The following is a 25,824-nucleotide window of genomic DNA, read 5'->3' as shown; positions in this document are numbered from 1 at the left end:
TTGTGAATTTTGAGGTGTGCTTGGTATCCTTGTCCTGTTGTAGGAGCCATCCTCTGTTCATCCTCAGCTTTTTTACAGATGGTACAATGTTTGCTTCCAGAATTTGCTGGAATTAAACTGAATCCATTTTTCCCTCTACCTGTGAAATGTTCCCCGTGCCACTGGCTGCAACACAAGCCCAAAGTATGATTGAGCCAACTTCAAAAGCCAACTTCTGACATTAAATTTCATGGTGAGGACACAGGAAAGTTTTTCCTTCTGATGACTCTCCCATGAAGGTCATATTTGTGCAGGTATCACTGCACAGTAGAACAGTGCACCACCACTCCAGAGTCTGGTAAATCTTCCTGCAGGTCTTTCGCAGTCAAACAAGGGTTCTGATGTGCCTGTGTAACAATCCTACAAGCAGACCTAAACTTCACAGTTCCTGTTATTCGTCATCTCTTAAAGACATTACAAACTGAGGAAACAGCTTCCTGAAAACACCTTGCTATCTTGTTATACCTGTCTCCTTTGTGGGCATCAGTTTTAGTTTTCAGAGTGCTGGGCAGCTGTTTAGAGGAGCCCATGGCTGCCGATTGACAGAACAAGGTTTTAGGAGGCAGAGTAATTATAAAGCTTTGAAATTTGCATCCCTAGCCTTTCCTAACGACGACTGTCAACAAGTCAGAGCCCTAACATGCTAATTAAGGTCTGAGACCCTGGTAAAAGTTGTCTGAAAGCTCAAATGTCTATGGTGCTCCTTTCCCTAATTCACTCTAAAATTGTACAAAACAAAAATAATACATTTATTTGGTTAAAATGTTGAGGAAGCAAGTTTTATCTTGAACCGTGTACCTTTTGGAGATCAGTTCATCTTTGACTTAACTATTCACAGTATAAGAAATTTTGACCATGGGTGCCCAAACTTTTGCATGCCACTGTAGCATATTTGGTACTATTGTGGCAGGATTTGGCATGATAACCAAGTTATTTATTTCGCAGGTTTTGTTTTGGTTTATAGTCCCAGAATGTATGTAGAAATGTGGAAAATGGGATTCACATAGCTTTTTTTCCTGAGGGAGCCCCAAAACCACACCTTATGTTGTGTTCTCCCTGACCTCTCAAACCAAAGTTGCACCCTTGGATCCAATGCACAACGTGACACCAGGTTAATTCTGTATGATTAAGCTGTTGATATTTTGCTATATAAATTGATTTGGGCAAATATTATTTTGATTTTAAAGTTTTATAATTAACGCCCAGCTCTGGCAACATTAAATTGAACAGAACCATAGTGTAAGAACCCACACGTTTAAGTAAAGAGGTGATGTATGAAAACCTTATTCAACACAAAACTAATTTATTTCAAGAACATTTGAACTATGTGATTTCTCCTGTCAAGCACATCTTTATCCATGGTAATCCTGAAGACAATATGTATTACAACCCACTGTTTGTTTTCCCAGTCAGGAGAAATTACTCTGTGGGGTTCAGATAATGCTACATTGACTTCAGATGCCTTTTCGCTAAATGGATGTAAACAGTGTTCACTTGAACCACATTATATTCAGTTTATGTTCAAACAATCACATATTAATATATATTTGAGTTAAAAAAAGAAAGCTACCACATTATTCAAACAAATATCTAATTTTAACCAGTATCAACCAGTCAAACTGATGCATCCTTTTGCAAAGATTACAGTACAGATTAATCAACACTGAGGCAAACTCAGCATCTGGCTATTTACATCATAATGTTCAAATACATGAGATGTTTGTCTATAAATAAATTACAGAGTCAGAGCAACATCCATGCAAGCTTGAGGGCTAGCGATGAATCGGTGGTCCTATATGATCAGATGAGTGGCAAAGATGGCCAACGCATGGCACTAGATGGAATCCATTCCACGGGAGAATGAGGAGGTGAAGCCGAGGCCCATTCCCCTCTGGGTGTGTGTCTGAGAGCGAGCCATCTCATACTGAACGTCAAGGTTCCTAAACATCTCCTCCTGCTTTTGAAGAGTCTTCAAGCCTTCATCGTTAAGTGGTTTGGCAGCTTCGGCTTCATCCTCTCCCTGTGAAGACACCGAATTCAGTTAAACTCCGGGAAGTTAAAGGTTAGAAAACTTTAAGTACTGGACTGAAGATTTAACTGCAGTATCAAATACCCATTGGTTAAGTAAAATGACAGTTATACTTACTTTAATACCCATTAGTTTGCGGAATTTAACATTTTGGTTCTTGTTTCCAAAGTTAAGCTTCTCCCACAACTCAGCTGTCTGGGACTTGTCCTTAAGAACAGGAATGATAAACATTATGTAAATGTTAAATATGCAAATATTTTACATTAAAATATCCTTTTGTAGTGTTCACATTTATACGCGCAAAGCTTTAAGCTCATATTGAGGCAGAAAACACTTGCGGATAACTAAGAAATAACAGCAAAATCCATTCTCACCCCCTCCTTCTTCCCCTGCCATAGCATTTTCCTCTTCTTCTCCTGCTCTGCAAACTTCATCGGATTTACAGCGGATGGATTATAGTAGCTGGGCACAGCGATACCAGTCTCTGCCAGTGTTTTTGCTTGAAGAGCTGCCATCTGTGCTGCCATGGCTATCTGAGGCGTGACCTGGGTCCCAGAGGCCAGGAGGGCAGCCACATTGAGCGCAGGGTTTGAGGTGGCAGCTGCAGCTGCAGCGGCTACTGCTGCGATAGGAGCGGCAACTGGAAACAAAACACACAGATGGGTAGTAAGTGAGTGAATCTTTACTCAAATGATCAAGGTTTTTAAAACTTGGCACAATAACTGCTTCTCACCTGCAGCTATCTCCTGCTGTTGCTGCTGCTGTTTATCCAACATTTCCTTCTCCTTCTGTTCCTGCAGTTTCTTGGCTCTCTCCAGCCTGGAGAGAACAAGAGAAAAGATCACATTGCTCATTTGTTTTGCAATCCTGTTGTGCTCACTGCTGTGTACTTTAAAGTGATCATATGACCTGTAATCAAAAGTGTTGGAGACATCAGCCAGAGTTTTCATGTGTATTTTTGAGCCCTTATTTAACAGGGGACAGTAGATATTTGAAAGGAAATGAAGAGACAGGAGGGGTTAACGTGCAACACAGGTCCCCGGCCAGACTATAAATGTGGACGATGACGTTACATGTCAGTGTCTTAGGTACCTAGACCACCAGTACACCCCACCTATCACTATTTTATGTTTCGTTGTTTCCTTCCAATGCGGCCTCATGAACAATACTCTCTGGCAAGCGCAACATTGATGAGAAGTCAGATTACAGCCAAACCTAGAAGTCCAAACTTTCATCTGAATAACTTTAGTAATGAATGGTGGCTGATGCTTAAGTTGTACATTTATTTCTGATTGGTTCCACTAATACTACCTAAACTGTGCTTTGCCTGCTTGCCATATCATCGTCTTAAAAAGTCAGGCATGAGCAGCGCAATAAAAGTTGACAATGACTTCAAAATATTTAAACTGAAAAGTTTTTTAAGTGCTATTGCACAAATGCAATCAGCACCGCTACCATTGCTTGGATTTGGCCAAAACAGAATGCCCAACCATCTACATCGTAAATGCCCTGTGAGGTGTTGCCTTGCCTTCTGGCCAGGGCCTCTTGTGCATCCATAGCTGTGTTTCGGCCCCGGAAGGCAGGTGGATTAACAGACCTGCTTCGACTCTTTCTGCGCGCCTTCTCACTCCTTTTCTTTCGCTCCCTTTTGGAACAGAAAAAAATAAAAAAATAAAATAAAAATCAATGAGCATACGGTTAATGACAAGTAGCAGAGTTCAAAAATACTTAATCCCCACAGGAAATACTGGCATTTTATTTAAGCTCACCTGCTCTTACTGCGACTTCTGCTATGATGACGGTGTTTGGTCCTTGAACCTGAGCGAGACCTAGCCTTCTTCTTCCTGTCCCGGCTGCGTGATCGGGATCGCCGTTTGTCCTTACTTTTGCTGTGATGCCGCCTGAAAACAACAAGATCCATCAACTGAACCAGAACTTTTGCAATAATTTACTGTTGTTCATTGTACAGTTGTTAAAAAAAGTTCTTACCAAAGCATCATCAATACAGAAAGTACAACAGACTCTTCATAAATTATGACTTTCCTTCTGTGTCTTTAAACGAGGTAAAAGACCCACTGACAGTGTTTCTTTATTCAGTTTCTTGACCAGACTGACCTCTCTCGTGAGTGTGACCTGGACAAGCTCCGGCCCTTGGAGGGCCTCCTGTCTTTGCGTCTGGACCGCTCCTCTCCGTTCTCTGCTGAGAGTCTCTCATGCTCTTGCTGCTCGTCTGTTTTTCTGTGTGATTTTGATGGCTTCTCAGAGTCCCTCTTTCGTGCCTGTTTTAAGAAGAAGTTGTCTCTTTCAGGAAAATAGTGCAACAAAAAGAGTTAGTACCATGGCTTAAGGCAGAAGGTAGGTCATAAATTTTGACAAGCTGAGAAAAATTCTTGTCATTTGAAATCCACTTTCATAACATGTACAGAGTGTCATTCTGTGAAAATGATTTCAAGTGTGGGCATCTCTATTATATGGACTAATGTGACCATGCCAATTCCGTCACGGACTGAAATCTTGCACGTTCAGACTGCACCATGGCCCATAAAAAAAGATAATAAAACTCTTTTCTATTTTCAATGATCTCTAAATGTGCCATTTGAGGTCAATCAACATACTAGATGAAGCTGATGTAATTGCTTGATTCTTGCCCTTTCTGGGGTTGTACCCACATGGTTGAATGCACTTACTGTACGTCACTTGAGATAAAAATGTCAGCTAAATACATGTAATGTAATGCAGTGCAATAATGTCATGTAATTAAATCAACCACCATGTTTAGAACATCTCACTTCTTGTAATAGCGGGCATGCAAACCTTTAGATCTGATTCGCAGGGAAAAAAATTAAATGTGGTTCTTCAGTTCAGCAACAACATCAATTCAGTGTTACCAAAAGCTTTTGAACATGAACCCACTGAAAAGTGAAATTAGGGATGGGCATTGGACTTATTTATTACTTACGTCATCCAAATCATACAATGCACAATATCTAATTAACATAAAAAACACAGATTAACTTCCTAAATTAAAAACTGACGTATTTCTACAAAGTATTTTTTTGCCAGGTTTCATGTCCTATGCACCATATGTCAATTTCTCTTTATGACAGAGCCACACCACATTTATCTCATGTGATCATAGTTTGGAATAGTGCTGCATTAGTTTGATGTGACATATCACTGAAGAAGCCTGATACTCTTTAAACAAACAAATTAGTTTTTACATGAAAACTGCATAATTACATAGGTAATGAAAAAAACTGTTTGCATTAATGGAAAAATTAATGTGTTTAATTATGCCCATCCCTAGCTGAAAGAGATGCAAGAGTTAATTCCATTTGTTCTACCAACAGTGTGAGACAAATAGGAGTTTGAATGGCAGATAGTTACCTGTCCCAGTAGTAGGCATATTATTTTGCTATGTCAGCAGGGTCTTCTGTTCAGTCTCTTCGTGCATTAGCACGCTGAGTATGATTTATTATAGAAATGTTATCATGTGATCTACACACAGGATTTAACAAAAAAAATAAAAAAGGAAAAAAAATGTACTCTTCACCATTTAATATGGTTACAAATAATGACAGATATCCAAGGATGAATGCTTCCTTTGAGACATGTCAATATAGGGAGAGTAAGACAGGACCCTTCCCATGTGAGTAAATCCATCTCCATCATTTCTTTTGTTCTTAACTTTGATTATTGTAAAATATATAACCTAGTAAAACATACTCACCTTGACCTAAAACTAACATGGAATACAACTTAAGGGCTTCAAAATCACATCATATGTGTTTCTAGTCAGAGAAATGAATGTATTATTTACCTCTTTACTCCTGCTGCGACTCCGTCTGTACTTCCTGTCACCTGGGAAAAGCAGAAGGCAGAGTGCTGACAAGTATACATTTCAAAAATACCTTGAGAAGAGTGTGTGTTTGTCCAAATGTGCTTGGACAAACACACAGTAAAGCTACTGTGTATAATATTTTATGCACTTAGTGGACAAGATTCTGCAGCAGTGTCTGTTGGGGCATTGACTCTTTCTATAGACACACTTTATCTGCACTTTTAAAAATAACATGAGAGTGCTGACTATGCACATTTATATACCGTCACACTGTCACATGCAAAAATATAGCAGTCTCAGTCACCTCACAAATATTATTTGTGACTAATTCAGTGGACGGCTGTTTTCTTCCTAAAAATTAATCTGATACAACAATATGTGTACATACTGAGAACAAATTTTAGACCATGACCCTAATTAATGACGCATTTTAAGCACTGTCCGGATACTGTTACTGAATACCAACGTTTTCTGTCCCTGGAGCGTGACCTCGACCGTGAATGGTGGTGTTTGGAGCTTCTGGGAGATCTGGATGACTCCATGCTGTGTTTTTTTCTGTGATGAACTGGTGAGCTTGTTCTGGTCAAGTCGACCGAGTCATTGTCACTTCCCTGGAAGAAATGGATATGAGATGAAAACATGAGAGTAGCAAATCAGTGTGGTTCAGTACGCTCAAGTATTGATGATGTAGTTGACATTAGGACATATGTTTTAATGTCCCTGAAATAATCACTTTATGACTGTATCCTTGTATGATTTTGCTCTGTCTTCGCACTACAAATGAGACACACACACTGAAAACACGATGACTCAAAGGCATAACTGATTGATGTATTCATTTGTTTCAGTCCTACCTAACAGCTTATAGTTGCACCAAAGTCTCTTACTCATTCCAATACACTAATAGATATGTTCTTTATTATTTTGCACATTATTTGAGACCACAAGTCAGCAGAGTGAATTAAGGAACAAAGGAAATTTAAATTACCACAGATGTTGTAAGGTTGGGCTGCAGTAATATGTAGCCCATCTACTTCAATCCACTGTTAAACTCTTTGTTCATGCATTCTCTTTCAGATACATGATGGGAATTTTCTTGGCTTTTGTTATCTTATGAACAGCCTTGTTATGATGATAATGATAATATTAAGTATTTCTTTCATACAAGAAATGCAACATAAAACAGTAAAACAAGGCAGTTAAATAAAAAGGACATTTAAAAATAGTGTAAAACAAAAAAGTAAGATGAAACCAGAGCACAAAGATGGCATCATGGTTCAATAGCGGCAAATCCATACATCTTACAATGAAAGGATTGTGATGCTAACACTTTGTTATTCACCGTGCATCCTCAGGTATACACGTGACACTCCTGACTGCATGTTCACAAATGTCCACTCAGATGGTTAAGAATAAAGCAAACACCTTAAATAATTTAGTTTTAAGTTAATGAGCTGATGATTATCATTTATACAGACAAAAACAGCATCTTCAAATGTGCTATCGATATAGCTCTACCATGGTCCACTGAATGAAACCCATCTCACAGGTCATCACAATGTTAAACAGCTGCTGCTGATGTTAAGTGGGGCAGTTCTCTCGGCTAATATGAAATACGACATCTGGTGGGTTGTATTCAGTGTCGTGACATTGCTTTATTCCACTAAAATGCTTACTTAGATTGTTACGAATAAGGTATTCAAACAAAAACAAGCCAGTTAGCCAACATGCTATATACATTAGCTAGATCCTACAACGTTCGCCATTCATACTTAGAACACAGCAATTTTAGCGTTAGCTAGGTCGCTAAGCTAACTAACGCTAACCGCCATCTTTAAGAAAAAATATTTCAAAATAGAATCGTAATCTTACCGGTATACTAATGTTATTTATATTTCCCTCTATTTAGGCATGTTTTGATTATCGTTATGTAATTGTACTCACCGACATAATCCCGAAACACACTGTAAATGTAATACAGCTGTTTCGTTGTGTGTGCAGACGAACACGGAGAGATACTTAGCTGCTATACAGCCGTTGTTAGCTCGGCTAGCTAATTTGATCTGGGTTGCCAGGTTTTATCTCTCTCCTACATTCAGGCAAATGCAAACAGAGCGTTGAACAATAGTAAGGGAAAATACACACGGTGAAAAAAATGCAAAGCAAAAGAATTAATGTTTAATTCTACATATAAACTTTTTATCAAAAGGAATATATTTATATATATAACTCCTTTGTAATTACTAACTGTTTGACTAGTAACTGTAATTTAATATCACGATTTTTCTCAGTAACTGTAACTGATTACAATTGCATCAATTTTATTTAATTATGTAATTCGTTACATGTAAAAACTTACTCCCAACACAGATTGTGATTTAATGATCTAATCTTAAAACCAATGCCGTATATATAGGAATGGACTACGCAAGAGAGTGAAACGTGACCAACCTGGCAACGCCGCAAGACTCTCAGGATGTTCCTGCAAACTTTGCTATTCTCTCCCCACACTTAGCCTGTCAGGCAAGTGTGGGGACTCTCAAGCTGTGCACAACCCAAATAAGGCTCGTCAATTAAACGGTTGTGTTTAGACTAAAGATTGATGGCATTCAAATGCAGGCTGTGGTCTTTACTTCTGCCAATTCTGACGATGTAGGCATGATTTATACGTAGCCTGAGATAGAGGTTGTGTCTGTTAGACAAAACTCAGGGAAGAGTCACCCCATGTATCCCACAACAACCCGCCAAATTCTGAACGCACCAGTACGACAGCTATTACTGTTGAGTTATGTTGGTTCTCTGTGTTGTTGCTGTCTGATTATTTCAGTGAAGTGGTGAGTTACCATCAACGTCATATATATCGTAGTCAGTCTTTGCCCATATATATCAGTAGGTCATCTTGAAATTTGTCGGTTTTGTAACTCTTGGCTGAATTACTCTCTAGCATTGACGTCATCATAACACTGATGAAGATGCAACTCAATTATTAGATGAGTTAGCTAACCTGGCTAACGTCAAGGCATCGCATTTCGAGTACACGACTCATGTCAAATCATTTTAAGATCATTGGAAGCTTAACATATATTCTCTGTAACCTAACTTAGCTCCACGAAATGGCGACGTGGAGCGACGTTGAACTTCTGACCAACGAGGACACAAACACTGTCCGGTTCGGCAGTGTGTCTAGGGAGGAAAATGGCAGCGGCCTGTATCAGGTGGATACACTGGTCAAAATCTCCACCGCCAATGAGGTAATGAATGACACTTTATACAGTACTCCAGTTATTTACTATGTACTCACACTCAACCAGGGGTGTAGCGAATAATTCTGGGGCCTCTGAAAATATAATGCCCCTTTGCTTCCTTTAAAGTCCTTCAGTCTATCATCCTACCAGTGACAGCACTGATCAGTGATGGGATGGAAATGCTTGTTCTTGCAGGTACAGGCAGATCCTCGTCTCTCCTCCTTCAGTGGGTCAAACTGGAGCATTGTTGTTGCTGACAAGACAGTTATCCTGTTTGACCAAAACTATCAGACCATCCTGCTGCTTCTTCACTTTGGTACGTCCCTTCTTGCATCTTTATGTTGTTTACTATCCATTAGATGTCAGTGGGTCTGCTCCATTTCAGTGTGCCGGTGCACCGCTTAACACTTAACGGAAATCTGTTCAAATGGAGTGTAGTCTGTCAGCCAGTGGCAACAACCACATAACTGTGGTTGTGGACCAGATAAAATGCCTTGTGCGAGAAAGCTGCCCTTGATTGGTCAGAGTTTCAATGCCTGAAAAATTCAGGAAGTAAACAAAACATTGAAGAAGAGTACACTTGCAAGATAAATGCGACACTTTCTAATGTCACAATGGAGGGACAACTATGTGGGTTGATTTTAGCGCTGGACATCGTGGACTATATTGCTGTCATTGTTCATTTTAGTCAAACCATACAGTTTGAAAACAAGGCACGACTCCAATTAGAAAACAATGTTTTGGTGTTTTGGATGAGCCAAATGTGCATATTAAGGCAGTAGAGGAGGAGGTGCACATTAATAATCCTCCAGGACTGTAACATGCTCATGCTTAGCCCAAATAATGTGTAATGAGAATGCAGCTGGTTCGGATCGAGGTCGGAACACGTTCTCACCACAAACAAACCGCACCAGAGTGTGGTTGTAACCAGACCAACACCACCTCTTCAAGAAGGTCTTGGTCTGGTTGTTTTGGTGCGCACTCAAGTGCAATTGCTGTGTTGTTCACACCTGCCCATTCATCAGTTCTCTATCTTATCAGTCTTTGGTGATGTATGCGCTGCTCTTGCTGCAGAAATTTAGTGGTGGTTCTGGCGGATCTACTGTGCTATGATAACTGTCAAATGGTGTGCAGACTGTTTGGTGCACGGCAGACGTATGCTGGCATGCTAATGGTGCAGACCCAGTTTGTGTCCTCCTGAGATAGCCTGTGTGGCTGCACCCAAATCAGCGATTACAAGAATTTGTTAAGCTGCTTTCTCTCCCTGTGTAGTCCAAACAAAATCAGTTTAAAGATTCTGTAAATGTACGGTCACAGTCCACATTTCACCTTGATTTCATCTTGATTTCATACAGCTTTCATTATGCCTTTCCTATCAGAGCAGGTGGCTCTTTCACAGTAACTACTGTATGTTAATACACCAGCTTTTTTTTTTTTTTTCAGACACTGAGGTGGATGCCATTGATGTATGCCTGAACAGACAGTTTTTGGTGGTCTGTGAAAGAAATGGAAACCTGCATTTGATCTATGTTCCACACAAGAGGACCCTTTTCACCAGGGTATGAGTGTTGACTGATATCTGTAAGGCATACGCCTGTAAGATTACATTACATGATTGCTCTGTGGCCTTGAATTGTTATAATGTCTGATTTCACCTGAACACTTGAAGCACAACTATAGATGATCACCAGCTGTAATACTCCTGATAACTTTGTTTATTTTTTCTTAAACTATTGTTTTAATAAGCACAATGTGTTTCACTTATATACTTAAACATGTTTCATTGTTTGGGTTTGTAGGCTTTGGTGAAGACACCATCCAGTGGAGATAAGAAAACATACCGCTATCTCATCATAGAGGAGGACAAGTCATCCTCAGGTTAAAAGTCTATATGAATATGAAAAATGAAGGTGGAATTTTTAACTTGAGGTGTTAAATGCTGTGTTTTTTTTCTCTGCATCTTTTCTGAATATGTTACCAAGTTCTCCAATTTTTGTTTTTTGTTGCCAGGGATGTACCATGTGTTCCTTCTCATAAAGGATGGGTTTTTCCACATTACAAACCTTGCACTGTCAAAGATCGAGACAGGTATCAAAACATCATATGCAGCACACTTAAAGTCTTGTTGAAGACATTGTGTTGACTAAATCAAACCTTTATTTTTCTTTTTTAAAACAGCCATTGAAAAAATGGATGTGGGAGCTTTGAAAGAGGTAAGTTGAGGCAATATTTTTTCCATGCAGTATCAAACTTTTTTTTTAACAGCATAACTATAATTACACTTTTCCTCAACTCAGCTCCAGTCGCTCATCAAAATAGACTTCTGCTCCACCGGTGAATACCATGACGAGGGCTGTAGCACAGCAGTGATGTTCAACCTGGGCTCTGAAATCCACTTAATGATCGGGGTCAGTGTCTGTGAGAGAAGTCTTACTAATTTATTTACCACCTGCAGTTAGAATTATAATAGTTAATTAAAGCATTTTTAAAGGACAAAATAAATGAAAGAAATGAACTCTCTACAAATGGACAATGGTACCTTGCTGGTACCTGCTCAGTTTATTTTACTTCCTTTTTGTACTTTGCTGTTGCTTTTATTTTCCTACACATGTAAGCAAATGAAGTATTTTTTTCAAGATAAAATTTAATCTTTACTATGACACTAAGACAAACTTAAGATTTGAGTAAACAAGACCTTTCTAGGAATGGTACTAACTCCTCAAATATAGCAGGTAGACAACATGTATTTCTTGATGTAACTTGTGACAATGTTATTATCTTCACAGGGGGATAAAGAAAATGTTTTGACTCACTGGATGATGGACCCACATCAGTCCAAGATGTGCCTTGCTCAATATGTCAACAACAGCTTAATTCCAGGTAAGGTCTTGCTCTATGTACAGTACAGTTACACATTGTTAATGTGCGTTTTGGATGATACTGAATATTTATCATCCATATATTTAACCTTTTTGTTAGTAACAAATTAGGTCTCGATAGTAGAGGTTGCCAGGTTGAGACTGGCACCCACTTTGAGAAATAAATTTTTAATTTTAATGTAATTTTTTAATTTACTTTATTAATCCCCTGAGGGGAAATTCAATTTTTTCACTCCGTTGTCATTAACACACAGGTCCGAAATACACACACATGCACAAACAGGACCTATACATGCACAAAGTGGAGAGATGTCAGAGTGAGGGGGCTGCCTTTGGTCAGGCGCCCTGAGCAGTTGGGGGGGGTTCAGTTCCTTGCTCAAGGGCACCACGGCAGTGCCCAGGAGGTGAAGTGGCACCTCTCCAGCCGGTCGCCAGTTCAAGTCTGGACAGCGACTTGAACAGGCAACCCTCTGGTTCCCAACCCAAGTCCCTATGGACTGAGCTACTGCCACCAATTAATTTTTGACATTTGTAGGGTTCCTACGCAAGTATGGAAAGTATGGAAAAGTATGGAAATAAATTTGATCAATTTCCAGGTATTAAAAGGTATGGAAAATGAAAAATAAAGTATGGAAAAATATTTATGTTTCCAGACTATTACCACTGTTCTAAAATACTGTTTTCTAAAATAGAAAATTAGGTATTTCCAAAAATAATTTAATCAATCTGGATCGTGTTTTATGCCGGGCCAAGCACAGTTTGTGTGAGAGCAAACGTCTCAGAAAACATACCGCCACTTTTACCTAATTGGCAAGTGGTATGTCCAGTCCGCTGCCCCATGACCCTCCTCCAGCCCCCTAGGTATCAAGTTTCACTCCAACACTGCACCTTCGACAAGAAGACGAGTTTCACGTGGTTCACAATGGGTAGATGCAAGTTTTTGGATGGATGGCTTGACAATACCCTATATAAATACTGGCTGGCCAAGGATTCCCAATTCACGCACAGTGCTAGATGCAAGCTTTGTGTGAAATCGTTTGACATCGCCAACATGGGGGAGAAGGCGATTCTGAGCCACATCAAAGGAAAAAACACAGATGTCTCGTTACTGCATCACTTGCACCCATAGTCCCAACCTTTTTGCCTCAGCCCAGACATTGAACTTACCTGAGTTGTTATTTGCATGCCACTATGGTACTTGGCTACAATCGCCTATTAAGAATAATTAAATATGGTGTGAAATATGATACACTGATATATTTACTCAGATGTCGCATATTCTCTGGAAAAAAAAAAAAAATGCAGAGAAGTCTGGAAATTAGGGTATTGAAAAGTATGGAATTTTGAAATTCCAAATGTGTAGGAACCCTGCATTTGTTGCATAAGTGATACTTAAATATTGCTGTTAACAGTAAGACCCAGACCACTCTGCGTGTGTGTTGGTGCATATAGTCACGTGCACACAACCATCTGCTTTAGAGACAATGGCAAAGCAAATTATGTTGTTTGACTGTGGGGTGAAAAGTTGGACTAACCCGTCAACATCACAAACAAACGTGCAAACAGATTCAACTGACATTGAAATGTTACATATCAGATAAAACACAGAGAATTTTGTTCAGTTACTGTCATAAAGCTGTCAAACATTTTTTTTATATCACATTTTCCTTTGTAAGCTGAGGTATAACTGCATAGTACCTTGTTCACTAAAAATATATTGCGACTAAAAGGCAACAATATTTTCAGTTTCGGCAACCAAAAGCTGATGCCTGGTTTCCAGCCTGGCAACTACTTTAAAAGTTACTGTTGAGCCCTGTAAATGTATGGCCTCGAGTCTTTGGACATGGGCAGGATAAATGTAGTGAAACACAATGTATTGGGTAAAAGAGAAAAGATATGAAACATATTAACAACATGAAAAAGCTGTGAATCAAGTAAAAAGTTAAAATGCCTCGTAGAGTAGATTATGTGAGGGTTGTAAGATAAATTTTTCTTATGTTTCTTCACAGGTGTGAGGAAGATGGTAGTGGTGGAAAATCTCTTGTACGTTCTTGACACTGAGGTGAGTTCAGTGGTTTCACCTGTGGCTATTTGATAGAACACTGCATGAGGTAAGATCTGAGGTATCTGAGGTTGACATTTGAATTGCCTTGTGTTGTTCTTCGGCTGCAGGATACCCTGAGTCTTTGGGACCTGCATTTCCTTGTCATGATTCACTGCTGGCAGGATCTTGCCATTCATGACTTTGAACTAACTGCAGAATGTGGCTCTGCCTCCATGGTGGCGTATGTATCAATGTTTTATCACATACTAGAGCTGTAAATTTACAGAGGAGTGTTTCTCAATAAAACAATGTAGAGAATGTTAATGAATCTGTGTGTATCACAGACAAGACAAGAACAGCATGAAGATGATTACACTGACAAAGCAAGACAACAGCCAGGTAACAGTACAACTCCTTTTGAAGGAACTGTATTATATGATTATCTCCTCTCCTGTTCTGAACTCAATGTGTTGTTTTTAATTTTTCAGATCAACTCACTACAGATACGATGTCTGCCCTCCATGACTGTCTGCTACTCTCTGGATGTTTCCTCTGTCTCCTGTCTCGTCCAGACAAAAATAAACATGGTAAACAAACAACATCTAATACAGCTAATATGCTTGGTCATAATTCAGCATGTGCTTAGATACTGTGAAGATAACTTTATTGAGAGCATTTTGTACTCCGCTATATACTGCCCACTTGTGGCATTTCTATAGAAAAAGCAACATGCATTTACCTAATATGGCCTCTAACTGAGGCATGAGGCTTCTTGTTAAACTTCCTTGAAGGTGTAGTGCCAGCTAAATGTTTGTAAATGTCGGTGTGCCTGCCTGCTCTGCCATAATACAAAATCTTATGTACCGATATATGTGCAGGCTGTCTGTTTCAGAAAATGGCATTACTCTGGCTTTTATCATTAGGTTTTTATCCAGACTGTGGAGCCACAGTGCGCTATGAACCTTGCTCTGTTTTCTTGATTAAGTCATTGTTATATTATCACTGTAACACTTGTATTTTGCATGTGCTGTTTCTAGATGTTAGTATTTCTGCACATTTAAGTAAATTGTTTTTTCCTCTAATTTCAGGATACAATTTATTTAGTTGAGGGGATTTGTGAGAACCCAGAGAGGTAGATATGTTCTGTGTGATTAATATGACCTGCCAGTATTTGAGAGATAGGAATTTTGAAAATATTAAGTGTTTTTGTTTGTTTGTGTTTTTTTTGCCTTCATCAAGTAGCCGAGGAGAGCCTGTCTCTTCTGTTGTGGTCAGATGCTTCACAGAGGCGCTGCCTGAGAACAGGCAAGTTTCTATGTTATTTGCGGTTTGTGTAGCCGCAGTCTACATGATAACAGTAGTGTGACTGACTTGATGCCTCTCTGTTCCCAGACTCAGCAGACTTCTTCACAAACACATGTTTGAGGAGGCTGAAAAGTTTGCCATCACATTTGAGCTGGATTTAGAGGTAAATGAAAAGTAAAATTCACGTGACTGATGCGGACTGGACTTTTTGATTTTGCCCTTTGGCCTCAGTGGACAATATAATAAAATATGATAGAGACCAGACATTTATGATTTTAGAGTATAAGAAGAATTTAACATTGTAACTTTGGTGCAGCTGGTGGTAATTTACTACCCTAGTTGGTGCTGTACACATTTAACAATCCTATTTTTGTTCAGCTTGTTTACAAGGTGAAGCTCGACTTTGTGCTGGAGCAGCTGGCCTCTGCATCAGTGGGTGGCTATGGACAGGATGTGTGGTCTGATCTTGTGGAGGAGGCCAAGACAAACCTGATAAAGATCACAGTCAGTTTCTCACTCTAATCTTAATCTACTGATCCAAAATGTTGATAGCTTCTTGAGTTAGTCATAGCACATTAAAATTATTATCAAGTGTTAACCCCTTTACTGATAGAGGTTATTTCTTCGTGTTGCCTAGGATGAGCAGTACGTGGTGGAATACTGCCTCAAGGCTCCATGGCCGACCTTTGAGACAGCAGAGAAGATGCTAAGCCATGCTGCTACACGATACTCCTCCTTACAGATCCAAGAGGCCTTGGCCAGGCTGGCAACATTCTGCAGCTTGCATGGCCCGGAAAACTTCAAGTAAACACAAAGTTTTATTTATACTCTGTCTCAGTTCGGATACTTCCGTCAGTACACTTGCATCCAGTATGTACTTATTTTTGTGTTGCGTCCATTTCGACGGGGTAGTGTTGTCGAATGTGGCTGTTGTGCAATTACTGGAAATGACGATTGCAAGATTTGATCACTTCTTTTTTTATGGTATATTGCAACCACATTGAGCATTACGGCCAATTAGTAACTGTGATTGTCACTTGGCAAAATATCTGCCTTCTTTTTTGCTTGTCCACTGGAGAAACCACTGCTACTGCGCAGCTGCCATTTTCATAATTTTGGTGGCCCCTTACCTTCTGCTATGTAGCCAAGATGGCAACCATAGATGGTGAGATGTGTCCAGTGTTTCACACTCAAAACAAGTACACCATCCCGCACTTATAGCGCCCTGCATTTTGCCATTTGCACATGTCAATATGAAGGCACTCATGCACTCAAAGTAGCAAGTGTAAATACGGAGGAACTGAGAGACAGCAGAGGTGGTGTCCTGTGTTATACAGTAATTTTTCCTTGGTGTGGTTTGTTCATTATGTACCCTTATATGTCATTTTGACATGTTCTTCTGTCATTCCTAGTGGCATCGCCTGGATTGAGTTTCTGAACAGCACTGATAATTTAGGAGACGTTCTGACCCACCTAAGAGAGGGAGACATGAAGGGTGCACAGCTCCTTTGGCTCAGATATGAGGTAAACATCAGCTTCAAATGCACAAAGTGTGAAGAAAAATCATGGTGTCAGGGTCAGTTGTGATGTTGTTTGCTGCTGGGTTTCTTTACAGGGACAAATTGTTGCGGAGTTCGATGAGAGCAAGCTTGAAGCTGTGCTCAGTGCCATCCCAGAGGACCTGCCATCCCAAGACCTCTGTCCGTGGTTCAGGACAGTTTTTGTTCCTTTTGTGAGGAGAGTGCTTCCAACAGGACAGGTGGGGTACATTCTCTTAAGAGTAAAATATTGCCATCTTCAACATATGGTGCTGTGTTTTCAGTAGTAAGTTCTATCTTTATGTGCCCACAGAAAATCCTGGCAAGATGGCTGGAGCAGAGGGCAAGGAATCTGGAGTTAACAGAAAAGGTATAAAAAAAATCCTTTTCTCAGCCTGAGACATTTAAAAGTATACTGTGCAGGGACAGTACAGGCAGTGGGCAGAGTCTCTGCAAAAACACACACCACCAGTCACTTGTAGTGGGTCATATGTGATGATTGAGAGGAATCACTTTTGTACAATTCCATACATTGTTATTTTTAAGCAAAGTAGTATAAAGTAGTATGGTAATCTTGCACTACAAGGCAGCAGAGTAAACCACTGGTGATGAACATGAATTTATTTCAGCTCTGAATGATTTTGACGACTTGAGAAAACTGTTACAGGCTGCTCATCTGTATCAAGCTGAATCGATGAACTAATGATGATAAATGTAACATGTTGTTCCAGGGTGCTTGGCCCCAGAACGGGTTGGACTTGGCTGTGCTTGGTCTGCCTTCACTATGGACATGGATGAAATCTGTAAATTAGCCACATTTTTCTGATTTTGTTTTAAATGAGAGCCTTCACAATCGTGATTGTGATGTTATGTGGTCCATGATTTATTTCTGTCCTTTTATTTCCTTCTTTTTTTGTTTTTAAGGATGATAATTATGGTGCAAAAGAGGTGGAGAACCTCAAGTCCCTGGTGTTCAACCTCCGTCAGCTCCTGGACCTCCAGCAGAAATACAACTGCAGACTTTCACTTTCAGTCTTTGAAAAGGTTTGTCTCTTAGTGGTGACGTATTCAAAACACAGTCGAGTTTCAGACAAGCTTCTGAAATCTTCAACAGGAAGTAAATATTTTGTTAACTTGCAAAAGCCTATTAAAAATTGCTTTCAATTGATTTTATTATCCACCCATTATCTTTCACTTATGCGGGGCCAAGCTGTGGGGCCAGCAGGCTGGCCAGGGAGATCTTGAGGTGTTCATAGGCCAAATAAGATATATATTCCCGCCAGCGTGTTCTTTGTTTGCCCCTGAGGTCTCCTACCTCTAGGACATGCCCAGAAAACCTCTTAGGGAGGCGCCCAGGACGCATCCTGATCAGATTTCCAAACCATCCCTCCGGATGTCTGAGCTTCTCACCCTATCTCTAAGGCTGAGCCCAGCCACTGTACGGAGGAAACTCATCACGGTCACTTGTATCCACAATCTATTGCTTCACACTCGGCTGCAAACTGTCTGAGTGCGTGCTGGAGGTCACAGTGTGATGAAGCCAACAGAACAACATCTGTAAAAAGCAGTGATGCAATTCTGTGGTTCCCAAAGAGACCCTTTCCTCCCCCGGCTGCAACCTTGAGATCCCGTCCATGAATATCACATGATTTCATTATGGAAATGAAAACATATCTTTTAAGTCCATTGTGATGTAAGGTTATGAGACATTTTCAGTGGGTTTGCATTGTTGTTCCCGTCTTAATGACATCTTAAACATTTTTGTTAATTTCAAAGGGAAGTGTACGGAGTGTTGCATTCTTCATGCTGGACAAAGTGTCAGCTCCAGAGCTGATCGCTGCCACAGTGGAGAGCAGTATCCTGCCGTATGCTGAAGAGCACGAGATTCCTTTTGATGAGCTTCTTCTGCAGTACATCAAGGTAAAACTCCACCATCTCCAAGCCCACCGGGAACACTGAACTCTCCAAATCCCTGATGATAAATGTTTCTCCTCTGATCTTTACTAGGATCTGCTGGAGCGCTGCAGTTCTCAGACAACAACGCTTTTCACAGAGTGGGAAGCTAAAGCAGTGGCTGTGCTCGGTTGCATGACTGATACTGATGTAAGTTTCTGAAACACCAGTGGAGTTACACACACACTCATGACATTTTAAAGAACTGTGCCATAACAGCAGCAGAATACAATGATGATGATGAACCAATACGTTGATCAAAAACAGTACAGTTTGTACGAGGATTTTTGAAGTCTCACTTTATTGTATTTCCTGCCAGCTGATGGTGGATGCTGTGTTGGAGATCATGGAGAAAGCTGTAGTGCCCTGGAGTAATGTGGTGGAAAAACTGGTTCAGCAGTATCTAGAGATGGATGGACCAAAGTATGTTTATATTGTCCTCACCCTGATGTTTTTTCATACAAAGCTTGGCAGTATCAGCAGTTTGTATATAACGTTCCTCTGATATATTCCCCAGACAAGAGCTTTTAAAGGAAAGTTACCGTCTGATGGAGATCAGGAAACTCCTCAGGGGCTATGGGATCCGCAACTTCAACCTCTCTAACAGTACTCAGATTATGGTAATTTTGCAATGATAAATTATGTGACATTTGCCTTTTGTTTTGCCTACCTGTGAACTTTCTTCATATACTGTGAATCTTTCCCAGACGCTGATTAGATACATCCTAAAGCAAGACTTACCAATGTCCTTGGAAGACTCCCTGACATTGGCTGAAGCCTACAAACTTCCAACTTCGCAGATAAACTACTTGTATCTCATCCAGCTGATTGGTCAAGGCAAGGTATGCTCATCCGCGTGAAAATATGAATTCACCAAAATTAAATATCATTTCTTTTTATGTTTCCACTACATTATATTAGTAAGTCTTTTATGCTGCTTTCAGACTGAGGAATGCGTAACTGTCCTGAAGAAGCTGTCGTCTGCAGAGGCAGAGTGTGTGATCGAGCGGCTCACATCTTGGGCCAGGCTGCAGCTGGAGGACAAAGCTCACATATCTGATGAGGTGAGGAGAAACACGTCTGTAATAGAAAGCCATTTACATTTCATATGCTTGTGATCACACAGCTCAATTTTCTGGACACAATTTCCAGAACACTGAAGTGTGAAGTCACATGTTGTTGAATTTTAAGATGGCTTTTAAAATTAGAGCTTGTTTATGTGGAGCGCTAGAGGTCATTTCAACAGTGCATCTCTGCTGGGGCGGCAGTAGCTCAGTCCATAGGGACTAAGCCTGGGGAAAAGGAGGGTCCGCTGGTATGGACCAGGTATGGAGCTTCTGCAAATTCTTCTTCTTATTCTTCTTATTCTGCTTCTGCAAATTCTTCTTAATCTTCTGCTTCTTATTCTGCCTCTTCTTCAAAAATAAATTTGGTTGCCAAGTATGTTTTTGATGGTCCAAATGTAAACTCACGTAAAAACAATACAGAAAAGGCATTTTAATGCAACTTAACAGCCACTTTAACTGTGACACTTAAGTAAATAAAAAGACATTAACGGAATTAAACTATATAATCATTTATGTAAATTGAAAACTCAAGTTCTTATTAATCATATGGTGCATATACTCCCTCACAGTCCCCTTATTACTCTGTCTTATACACGTTCTCTCGCTCTCCCTTTAAAATCTTATACATGAGTCAGTCATGTCTGCAATGAAAACTTCCATTTACTCCTAAATTAGTCGTCATTTAGTTTTTTCATAGTCAGTCTTTTGTGTTTAAGATTCATCTGTAAGGATCGCGTTAGCAGTTTGAGCTGGCTCAGTAGCCCCAACATATTGGTAGCTAGCCAGGAACTATTTGGTGGATAGAGCAGGCGCCCCATATACAAGGCTGTTGCTGCAGCGGCTCGGGTTCGACTTCAGCCTGTGGCCCTCTGCTGCATGTCCCCCCTGAAGGCAAAATGCCCCCAAAAATATCTTTAAAGAAAAAAACAACAACTTTGTGTAGAAAAGTCATCTTGAGAAACGCAGTCTCATTCTCAAGAGAGACTTGATAAAGCTCGGGGGCCACAGGGGGCACCTAGAGGGTAACTTTTTATGGCCACAGGCCATTGGGCCATGGTTAATGTTGAACCCTGTATGGACATCACAAATATGCCTCAGTTCGCTCAAACTCAAGTCAATCGCCATGTTGATATTTGAAAATGATAAGCATATCCTCAGTCTGTCATTTTGTTTATCTCTCTTTTCACCAGCACAAGAAACAACAGATGGTCATCGCTCAGGTGGTGGTGGAGGCTCTGAAATATCTGCATATAATCCAAAAACGTAAGTACTTATTTCACACAATTCTGAAACATGATCAGCAGGGTGGCACAAGGAATAGAGTGACCCTGTCAGCAAATATCCACCCTGCTGATGTTTTCTCGAATAAGTCAGTGTGTTCCTCTGAGGTCCAGCTCTTCAGCTGACTCAGAGCTCTGACCTCTGATGTGTTGGATGCTTTGGGAAAATGTAGTTTGCTTCATGGAGCAGTAAAACAGTTTTCATATTCCTATCACCTGAAATTTAAAAAAGGTGCCAGATATCGTCTAACACTGTTAACAGGCAAAGGTTAGGGAAATAAATGTTATAAAGAGTAACACCAGGTTTCATGTCCCCCACAGACGATGCTCTTAAAAGCATGGAGTGTGAAAATGACCTCATCATGTTCAAGGCGATCGCCCACCTACAGGTAACAGGGTTCCTACGCAAGTATGGAAAGTATGGAAAAGTATGGAAATAAATTTGATCAATTTCCAGGTATTAAAAAGTATGGAAAATGAAAAATAAAGTATGGAAAAATATTTATGTTTCCAGACTATTACCACTGTTCTAAAATACTGTTTTCTAAAATAGAAAATTAGGTATTTCCAAAAATAATTTAATCAATCTTCATATGATTGCTTTTTATGGTACAACTTTATGTGGAACAATCAGAAATGCACATGTAACCTATATGTAGGTTTTTACAATTTATTGCACATGTTTAAGTTGTAATTCTAACAAGTTTAACTTGTTGTTTTTGAGCCAGTGTTGCCTTTGTAGTTGACTGTTGACCTCACCTACAAAATGTTGAGATGGGACATGTTGTTTTACTTGTGTGTGGGTGTGGGTGTGAAACAGTATTTACAGTTTTATGTTCAGACACTTGAGGGACAAAAAAATTGTAAGCACTGAACTGTTAAAGAGGCAACGGATTCGGGTTTTTTTTAGCTTGGTGCCACCTAGTGTCAGCAGTGTTGCTCGCACTGTCACAAAGACCAAATTGACCGTGGGGATCAGAGATAATCAATAAAATGTCAGCTGTAAAGCCACCAGTATACTTCTATGTATATGTGGAATAAGAAGGTGTGTGGACACTCTACTAAATAAATGAGTAAACAGACCGAGCAACAATTATCAGATTTATTTGAAGAAAAAAGCAAATAGTAATGCAAATAATTATACCAGAATGCACAGTACCAGTACAAACAACTCACAGTAAATTACACCAATATGTACAGTATCAGTGCAAACAACAGTAGACATGTAAGGGATAATGTATAGTGAGCCGGTGACTGTTGAAAAATAACTCCCGACAGGGAAATGGGAACCTGACGCGCAGCGGAGTTATTTTTTAACAGTCACCGGCTCACTATACATTATCCTGCTTAGAACATGGCTTATTACTAATAGATTCAAATGTTACAACTGGCATTAATATTATTTTATTGCTGGCAGAGTGTATTGACAGAGGCATTCACCAGACAGACGGGAGCGGAGGAGAGGATTTTATTCCACTTCTCCCAGTTGGAGAGGCTGGGTGCCCAGTAGCTGCGAAGGCTGCCCTCACATGTGGCTGGTTGGAGTTCAAATTGAATGGGAAACAAAGTTCAGTGTTCACTTGGCTGGGCGTAACTTACCTGGGCGATGTCCGTCTATAGCTGCCTCCGTGAGAAGAGAACAGAAGGAAGGGAGAGGGGTATCACTGTCCGAGGGCTGCCGTAGAATGGCAACGAGGATGTCAGCCGACCAACACTCACTACCTGGTCCCTGGTTGCGGTGATTTGTGATGCTGGCCAGCTAGGAATGAAGTAGCAGCCAGTACAGTACAGTCCTCTCTCGTCTAGCTAACATTTAGCCTTTTTACTGATCCATTAGAAAGAAAGCTAGCTGGACATCGGTTTTGAAGCCTCTTTGGTCACGGAGCTCCCTCCATCTCTTGAACACCTGTGTGAGGTTTACTCTTGTTTTTCCTCTTCTTTTATCATTCTCCTTTCTGCCTCCTCAGACAGAGGAGCTCCTTTTCTTTTGCTAGGCCGTTTTTCACTTGTTTCCAAACTACTATCTCATGCCCACCTCCTCATAAGGACCAGCTCCAGTCCCTGATTGGCTGACCGACCAGTTTTCCAATACATGACACGTTTCCTGCCGTAAAGCAGATTTTTTCCACAAAGCTTATTACAAAGATTGCAAAAAAAAAAAAAAAATTAATTAAAAAAAATGTTGTCTGTTGCCTCTTTAAACTGTGTTAAAACAAAATTCAATGCATTGAGCTTACCTGAGTTTTTATTTGCATGCCATTATGGTACTTGGCTACAATCGCCTATTAAGAATAATTAAATATGATGTGAAATATGATACACTGATATATTTACTCAGATGTTGCATATTCTCTAAAAAAAAAAAAAAAAAAAAAGCTGAGAAGTCTGGAAATTAGGGTATGGAAAAGTATGGAATTTTGAAATTCCAAATGTGTAGGAACCCTTAGATAAGTTCAAAGTAAGGGATGTCTATAAGTGTTTTTCCATCTGCTCTTTAATCTTTTTTAAGCTGAAACCTCTTTGTGTGTTTCTTCAGGAGGACTTTGATGTTTTTTTCACTCCCTCCAACTATGAGGATCCAAACATCAGAAAACAGATCCAGGAGCATCACATCACAGCCTATGAAAACACGCGCGGACGCCGTTCATCTAAAGCGAAGGCTACAACAACTCCAGTTGTGGCTAATGATCCCGATGGCAAGACCAAGACCATCTCCACAGAAGCTGGCTTACGTCGGCTCGGAAGGCAGCTTCGTCGCACTGAACAGGAGCTCTGGTCTGACTTGGCCCTGCGAGCTTTGAGAGTGGGCAAGGTGGACAAGGCCCTCAAGATCCTCAGGTCTGCATGTGTGGATGTTGTGACGTGTTTGAATCCAGGGGTGGGGAAACTGATAGGGTGCCTGCTGTATGTTTTTTTTCCAACCATGATTTCTCGTTAAAAATATTGATACATTTTTTTTATTCAGCCCGATCCAGTGAGTCATATGGAGAATCTGATATGTTTTCTTTGTTCTCTTTCCGCCTTGTTTTCAGTGAGCTGTATGAACACCACTATAACACCAGCACGGGGAAGGTTTTGTTCACCGCTGCCAAAACGTTATGCCAGATGCTGGAGGCAGACGTGCCCATGGTGCTTCCTGATGACATGGACTTGCCCGCAGTCATCCATGATCTAGCCTGCCAGGCTATCACTGTGTGCCACTCAGGTAGAGAACACACGTAAACATCAGTTATGTTAAACAACACTTTATGCTGTAAATATAGCTGTCGTGTATATGTATATTCAAATGATTTGTAAACAAAATCCCTAAAGTTAATATTGTAATAACTGTTGCAGATCTGCTCCTGGACTGTCTGGAGCTTTGCAAGTGCACACGGATAGCTATGGATGTCTATCATCAGTGTCAGTTATCAGAAAACTATGGCTTTGTGGCTAAGGTCAGTATCTTATCTTTCTCCACAGAGCGACTCTGTGTTAACTTTATTTTTCTCTGGTTTGTGCTTGACATGTTATGTAACATTTTTTTCTCCAGACATTTAAATCAGCCATCTTATTTTACAAATCAGTAACAGGGAATCTACCTGGTGAAATCTCTTAGATAAGAGGATTTAGATAAAATATTATCTCTTATCAAACATAATTTTGAAGCAGGAGTTGTGCAAATGTGCAATAACATGGAAAGACTTCCTATTTAATGTGAATATTTTATAGTTTGCGGAGTTCCCAGAAATAAGACAGCCCCTGAAAGCCTCACGTTTTAAAGTTGTGAAATTAACCGAATGCATAAATAACATTTCTGTATTTGCACTGTATAATGAAATAAAAGATAAAGTCCTCACACCAGTAGCTGCTCCTTGAAGAATTTATTCAGTGTAACATTTCGAAACATTACATCGAATAAACTCTTCAAGGAGCAGCTTCTGGTGTGCGGACTTTATCTTTTATTTCATTCTTACTTTTTGGTCCAGCACCCAGCATTAAGTCTTTTTGGATGTGCTTGCTATCTTTACCTGTTTATGTTTGCACTGTATAATGTCACAGGATTTGACCTTGGAGACAGAAAAAGATCCACATTCTCAGTGGAGTTTCGAGGATGTTTTTAATGAAGATTGCATTGTTCTGGACCCAGTGTCTGTGCTTCCAGTTCAATATGAAATTACCAACTGCTTGCTGCCTATTTCTCTGGGTAAGATGCTCAACTCAATCATCTGTTCAATGTTTATTTAGTATCTCATCACCCTAGTCTACAGCTACTGGTTTCATCAGCTGTTGTGCTAATTTATTCCCACTCCTGCAGATACCAAACTGTACCCACTGGACTGCTCCTGCCTGTCACACTGCTCATTTGAAGACGGTCTGTACTTAAGTTTACATTTCATTGTTTCTTCTTGAATGTGAATTTTGATAGTTAACCTTGTATCTTGTCTTGCCCACATGCAGGTTCAAACTACCTGCGGCCCCTCCTGAATCCCCTGGCCAAAATGTTACAGATGTTACAGGAGTGCAGTCAGCTGCAGCTGGCCCTCAGAGTGCTGGTCAACTCGTACAGCAGCTGCCTGCAGCATGTCACCTCTAATGTTATGGACATTAAGATCAGTGTACAG

General features: G+C 40.1%; 2 protein-coding genes across 5 annotated transcripts in view; one reads left to right on the top strand and one right to left on the bottom strand.

Annotated features, from left to right (window-relative positions):
* Positions 1 to 1,322: 1,322 nt before the first annotated feature.
* Positions 1,323 to 7,998, bottom strand: rsrc2 (arginine/serine-rich coiled-coil 2). 2 transcript variants are annotated; one of them, XM_049577875.1, is made up of 10 exons: positions 7,854 to 7,998; positions 6,376 to 6,520; positions 5,889 to 5,929; positions 4,184 to 4,347; positions 3,838 to 3,969; positions 3,597 to 3,713; positions 2,802 to 2,887; positions 2,443 to 2,708; positions 2,186 to 2,275; positions 1,323 to 2,059 (listed from the first exon to the last, which is right to left on the bottom strand). In XM_049577875.1, the coding sequence occupies exons 1-10, from the start codon at positions 7,857 to 7,859 to the stop codon at positions 1,874 to 1,876; spliced, it is 1,233 nt and encodes a 410-aa protein (XP_049433832.1). In that variant the 5' UTR covers positions 7,860 to 7,998; the 3' UTR covers positions 1,323 to 1,873. The 2 variants fall into 2 exon arrangements, with proteins under 2 accessions (XP_049433832.1, XP_049433833.1); XM_049577876.1 differs by having other exon boundaries at positions 3,666 to 3,713.
* Positions 7,201 to 25,824, top strand: part of kntc1 (kinetochore associated 1) — a 30,697-nt gene continuing 12,073 nt past the window's right edge. The window contains exons 1-37 of one of the 3 annotated variants that reach the window (XM_049577873.1): positions 7,201 to 7,534; positions 9,014 to 9,160; positions 9,350 to 9,470; positions 10,598 to 10,713; positions 10,954 to 11,032; positions 11,165 to 11,242; positions 11,333 to 11,367; positions 11,452 to 11,562; positions 11,941 to 12,034; positions 14,043 to 14,095; positions 14,206 to 14,318; positions 14,422 to 14,476; positions 14,566 to 14,664; positions 15,166 to 15,209; positions 15,317 to 15,382; positions 15,470 to 15,545; positions 15,761 to 15,886; positions 16,020 to 16,186; positions 16,795 to 16,906; positions 16,998 to 17,141; positions 17,234 to 17,290; positions 17,652 to 17,723; positions 17,845 to 17,964; positions 18,697 to 18,840; positions 18,928 to 19,023; positions 19,193 to 19,296; positions 19,391 to 19,493; positions 19,581 to 19,715; positions 19,818 to 19,937; positions 21,131 to 21,203; positions 21,542 to 21,609; positions 23,757 to 24,058; positions 24,253 to 24,425; positions 24,557 to 24,657; positions 25,262 to 25,406; positions 25,518 to 25,574; positions 25,661 to 25,824. In XM_049577873.1, coding sequence (XP_049433830.1) covers positions 9,023 to 9,160; positions 9,350 to 9,470; positions 10,598 to 10,713; positions 10,954 to 11,032; positions 11,165 to 11,242; positions 11,333 to 11,367; positions 11,452 to 11,562; positions 11,941 to 12,034; positions 14,043 to 14,095; positions 14,206 to 14,318; positions 14,422 to 14,476; positions 14,566 to 14,664; positions 15,166 to 15,209; positions 15,317 to 15,382; positions 15,470 to 15,545; positions 15,761 to 15,886; positions 16,020 to 16,186; positions 16,795 to 16,906; positions 16,998 to 17,141; positions 17,234 to 17,290; positions 17,652 to 17,723; positions 17,845 to 17,964; positions 18,697 to 18,840; positions 18,928 to 19,023; positions 19,193 to 19,296; positions 19,391 to 19,493; positions 19,581 to 19,715; positions 19,818 to 19,937; positions 21,131 to 21,203; positions 21,542 to 21,609; positions 23,757 to 24,058; positions 24,253 to 24,425; positions 24,557 to 24,657; positions 25,262 to 25,406; positions 25,518 to 25,574; positions 25,661 to 25,824 — 3,861 coding nt within the window. In that variant the 5' untranslated portion in view covers positions 7,201 to 7,534; positions 9,014 to 9,022. Of the gene's footprint in view, positions 7,535 to 8,063; positions 8,744 to 9,013; positions 9,161 to 9,349; positions 9,471 to 10,597; positions 10,714 to 10,953; positions 11,033 to 11,164; positions 11,243 to 11,332; positions 11,368 to 11,451; positions 11,563 to 11,940; positions 12,035 to 14,042; positions 14,096 to 14,205; positions 14,319 to 14,421; positions 14,477 to 14,565; positions 14,665 to 15,165; positions 15,210 to 15,316; positions 15,383 to 15,469; positions 15,546 to 15,760; positions 15,887 to 16,019; positions 16,187 to 16,794; positions 16,907 to 16,997; positions 17,142 to 17,233; positions 17,291 to 17,651; positions 17,724 to 17,844; positions 17,965 to 18,696; positions 18,841 to 18,927; positions 19,024 to 19,192; positions 19,297 to 19,390; positions 19,494 to 19,580; positions 19,716 to 19,817; positions 19,938 to 21,130; positions 21,204 to 21,541; positions 21,610 to 23,756; positions 24,059 to 24,252; positions 24,426 to 24,556; positions 24,658 to 25,261; positions 25,407 to 25,517; positions 25,575 to 25,660 lie in introns of those variants that run through there. The other 2 variants (XM_049577874.1, XM_049577872.1) reach the window with 2 other exon arrangements.

The sequence above is a fragment of the Epinephelus fuscoguttatus genome, linkage group LG6 (genome assembly GCF_011397635.1).
Source record: "Epinephelus fuscoguttatus linkage group LG6, E.fuscoguttatus.final_Chr_v1".
In the NCBI taxonomy this organism is placed as follows: domain Eukaryota; kingdom Metazoa; phylum Chordata; class Actinopteri; order Perciformes; family Serranidae; genus Epinephelus; species Epinephelus fuscoguttatus.
The sequence above is the reverse complement of the archived record's forward strand: the minus strand, read 5'-3'. Positions and strand labels throughout refer to the sequence as shown.

Bases quoted from the DNA above. Each gene is read 5' to 3' on its own strand.
- rsrc2 (XM_049577875.1), bottom strand. The intron at 3,714-3,837 runs GTGAGCTTAAAT...CTGTTCCAAAAG, and splicing joins AGAAGTCGCAGTAAGAGCAG to GGAGCGAAAGAAAAGGAGTG. The intron at 2,888-3,596 runs GCAAGGCAACAC...TGTTCTCTCCAG, and splicing joins CAAGAGGCCCTGGCCAGAAG to GCTGGAGAGAGCCAAGAAAC.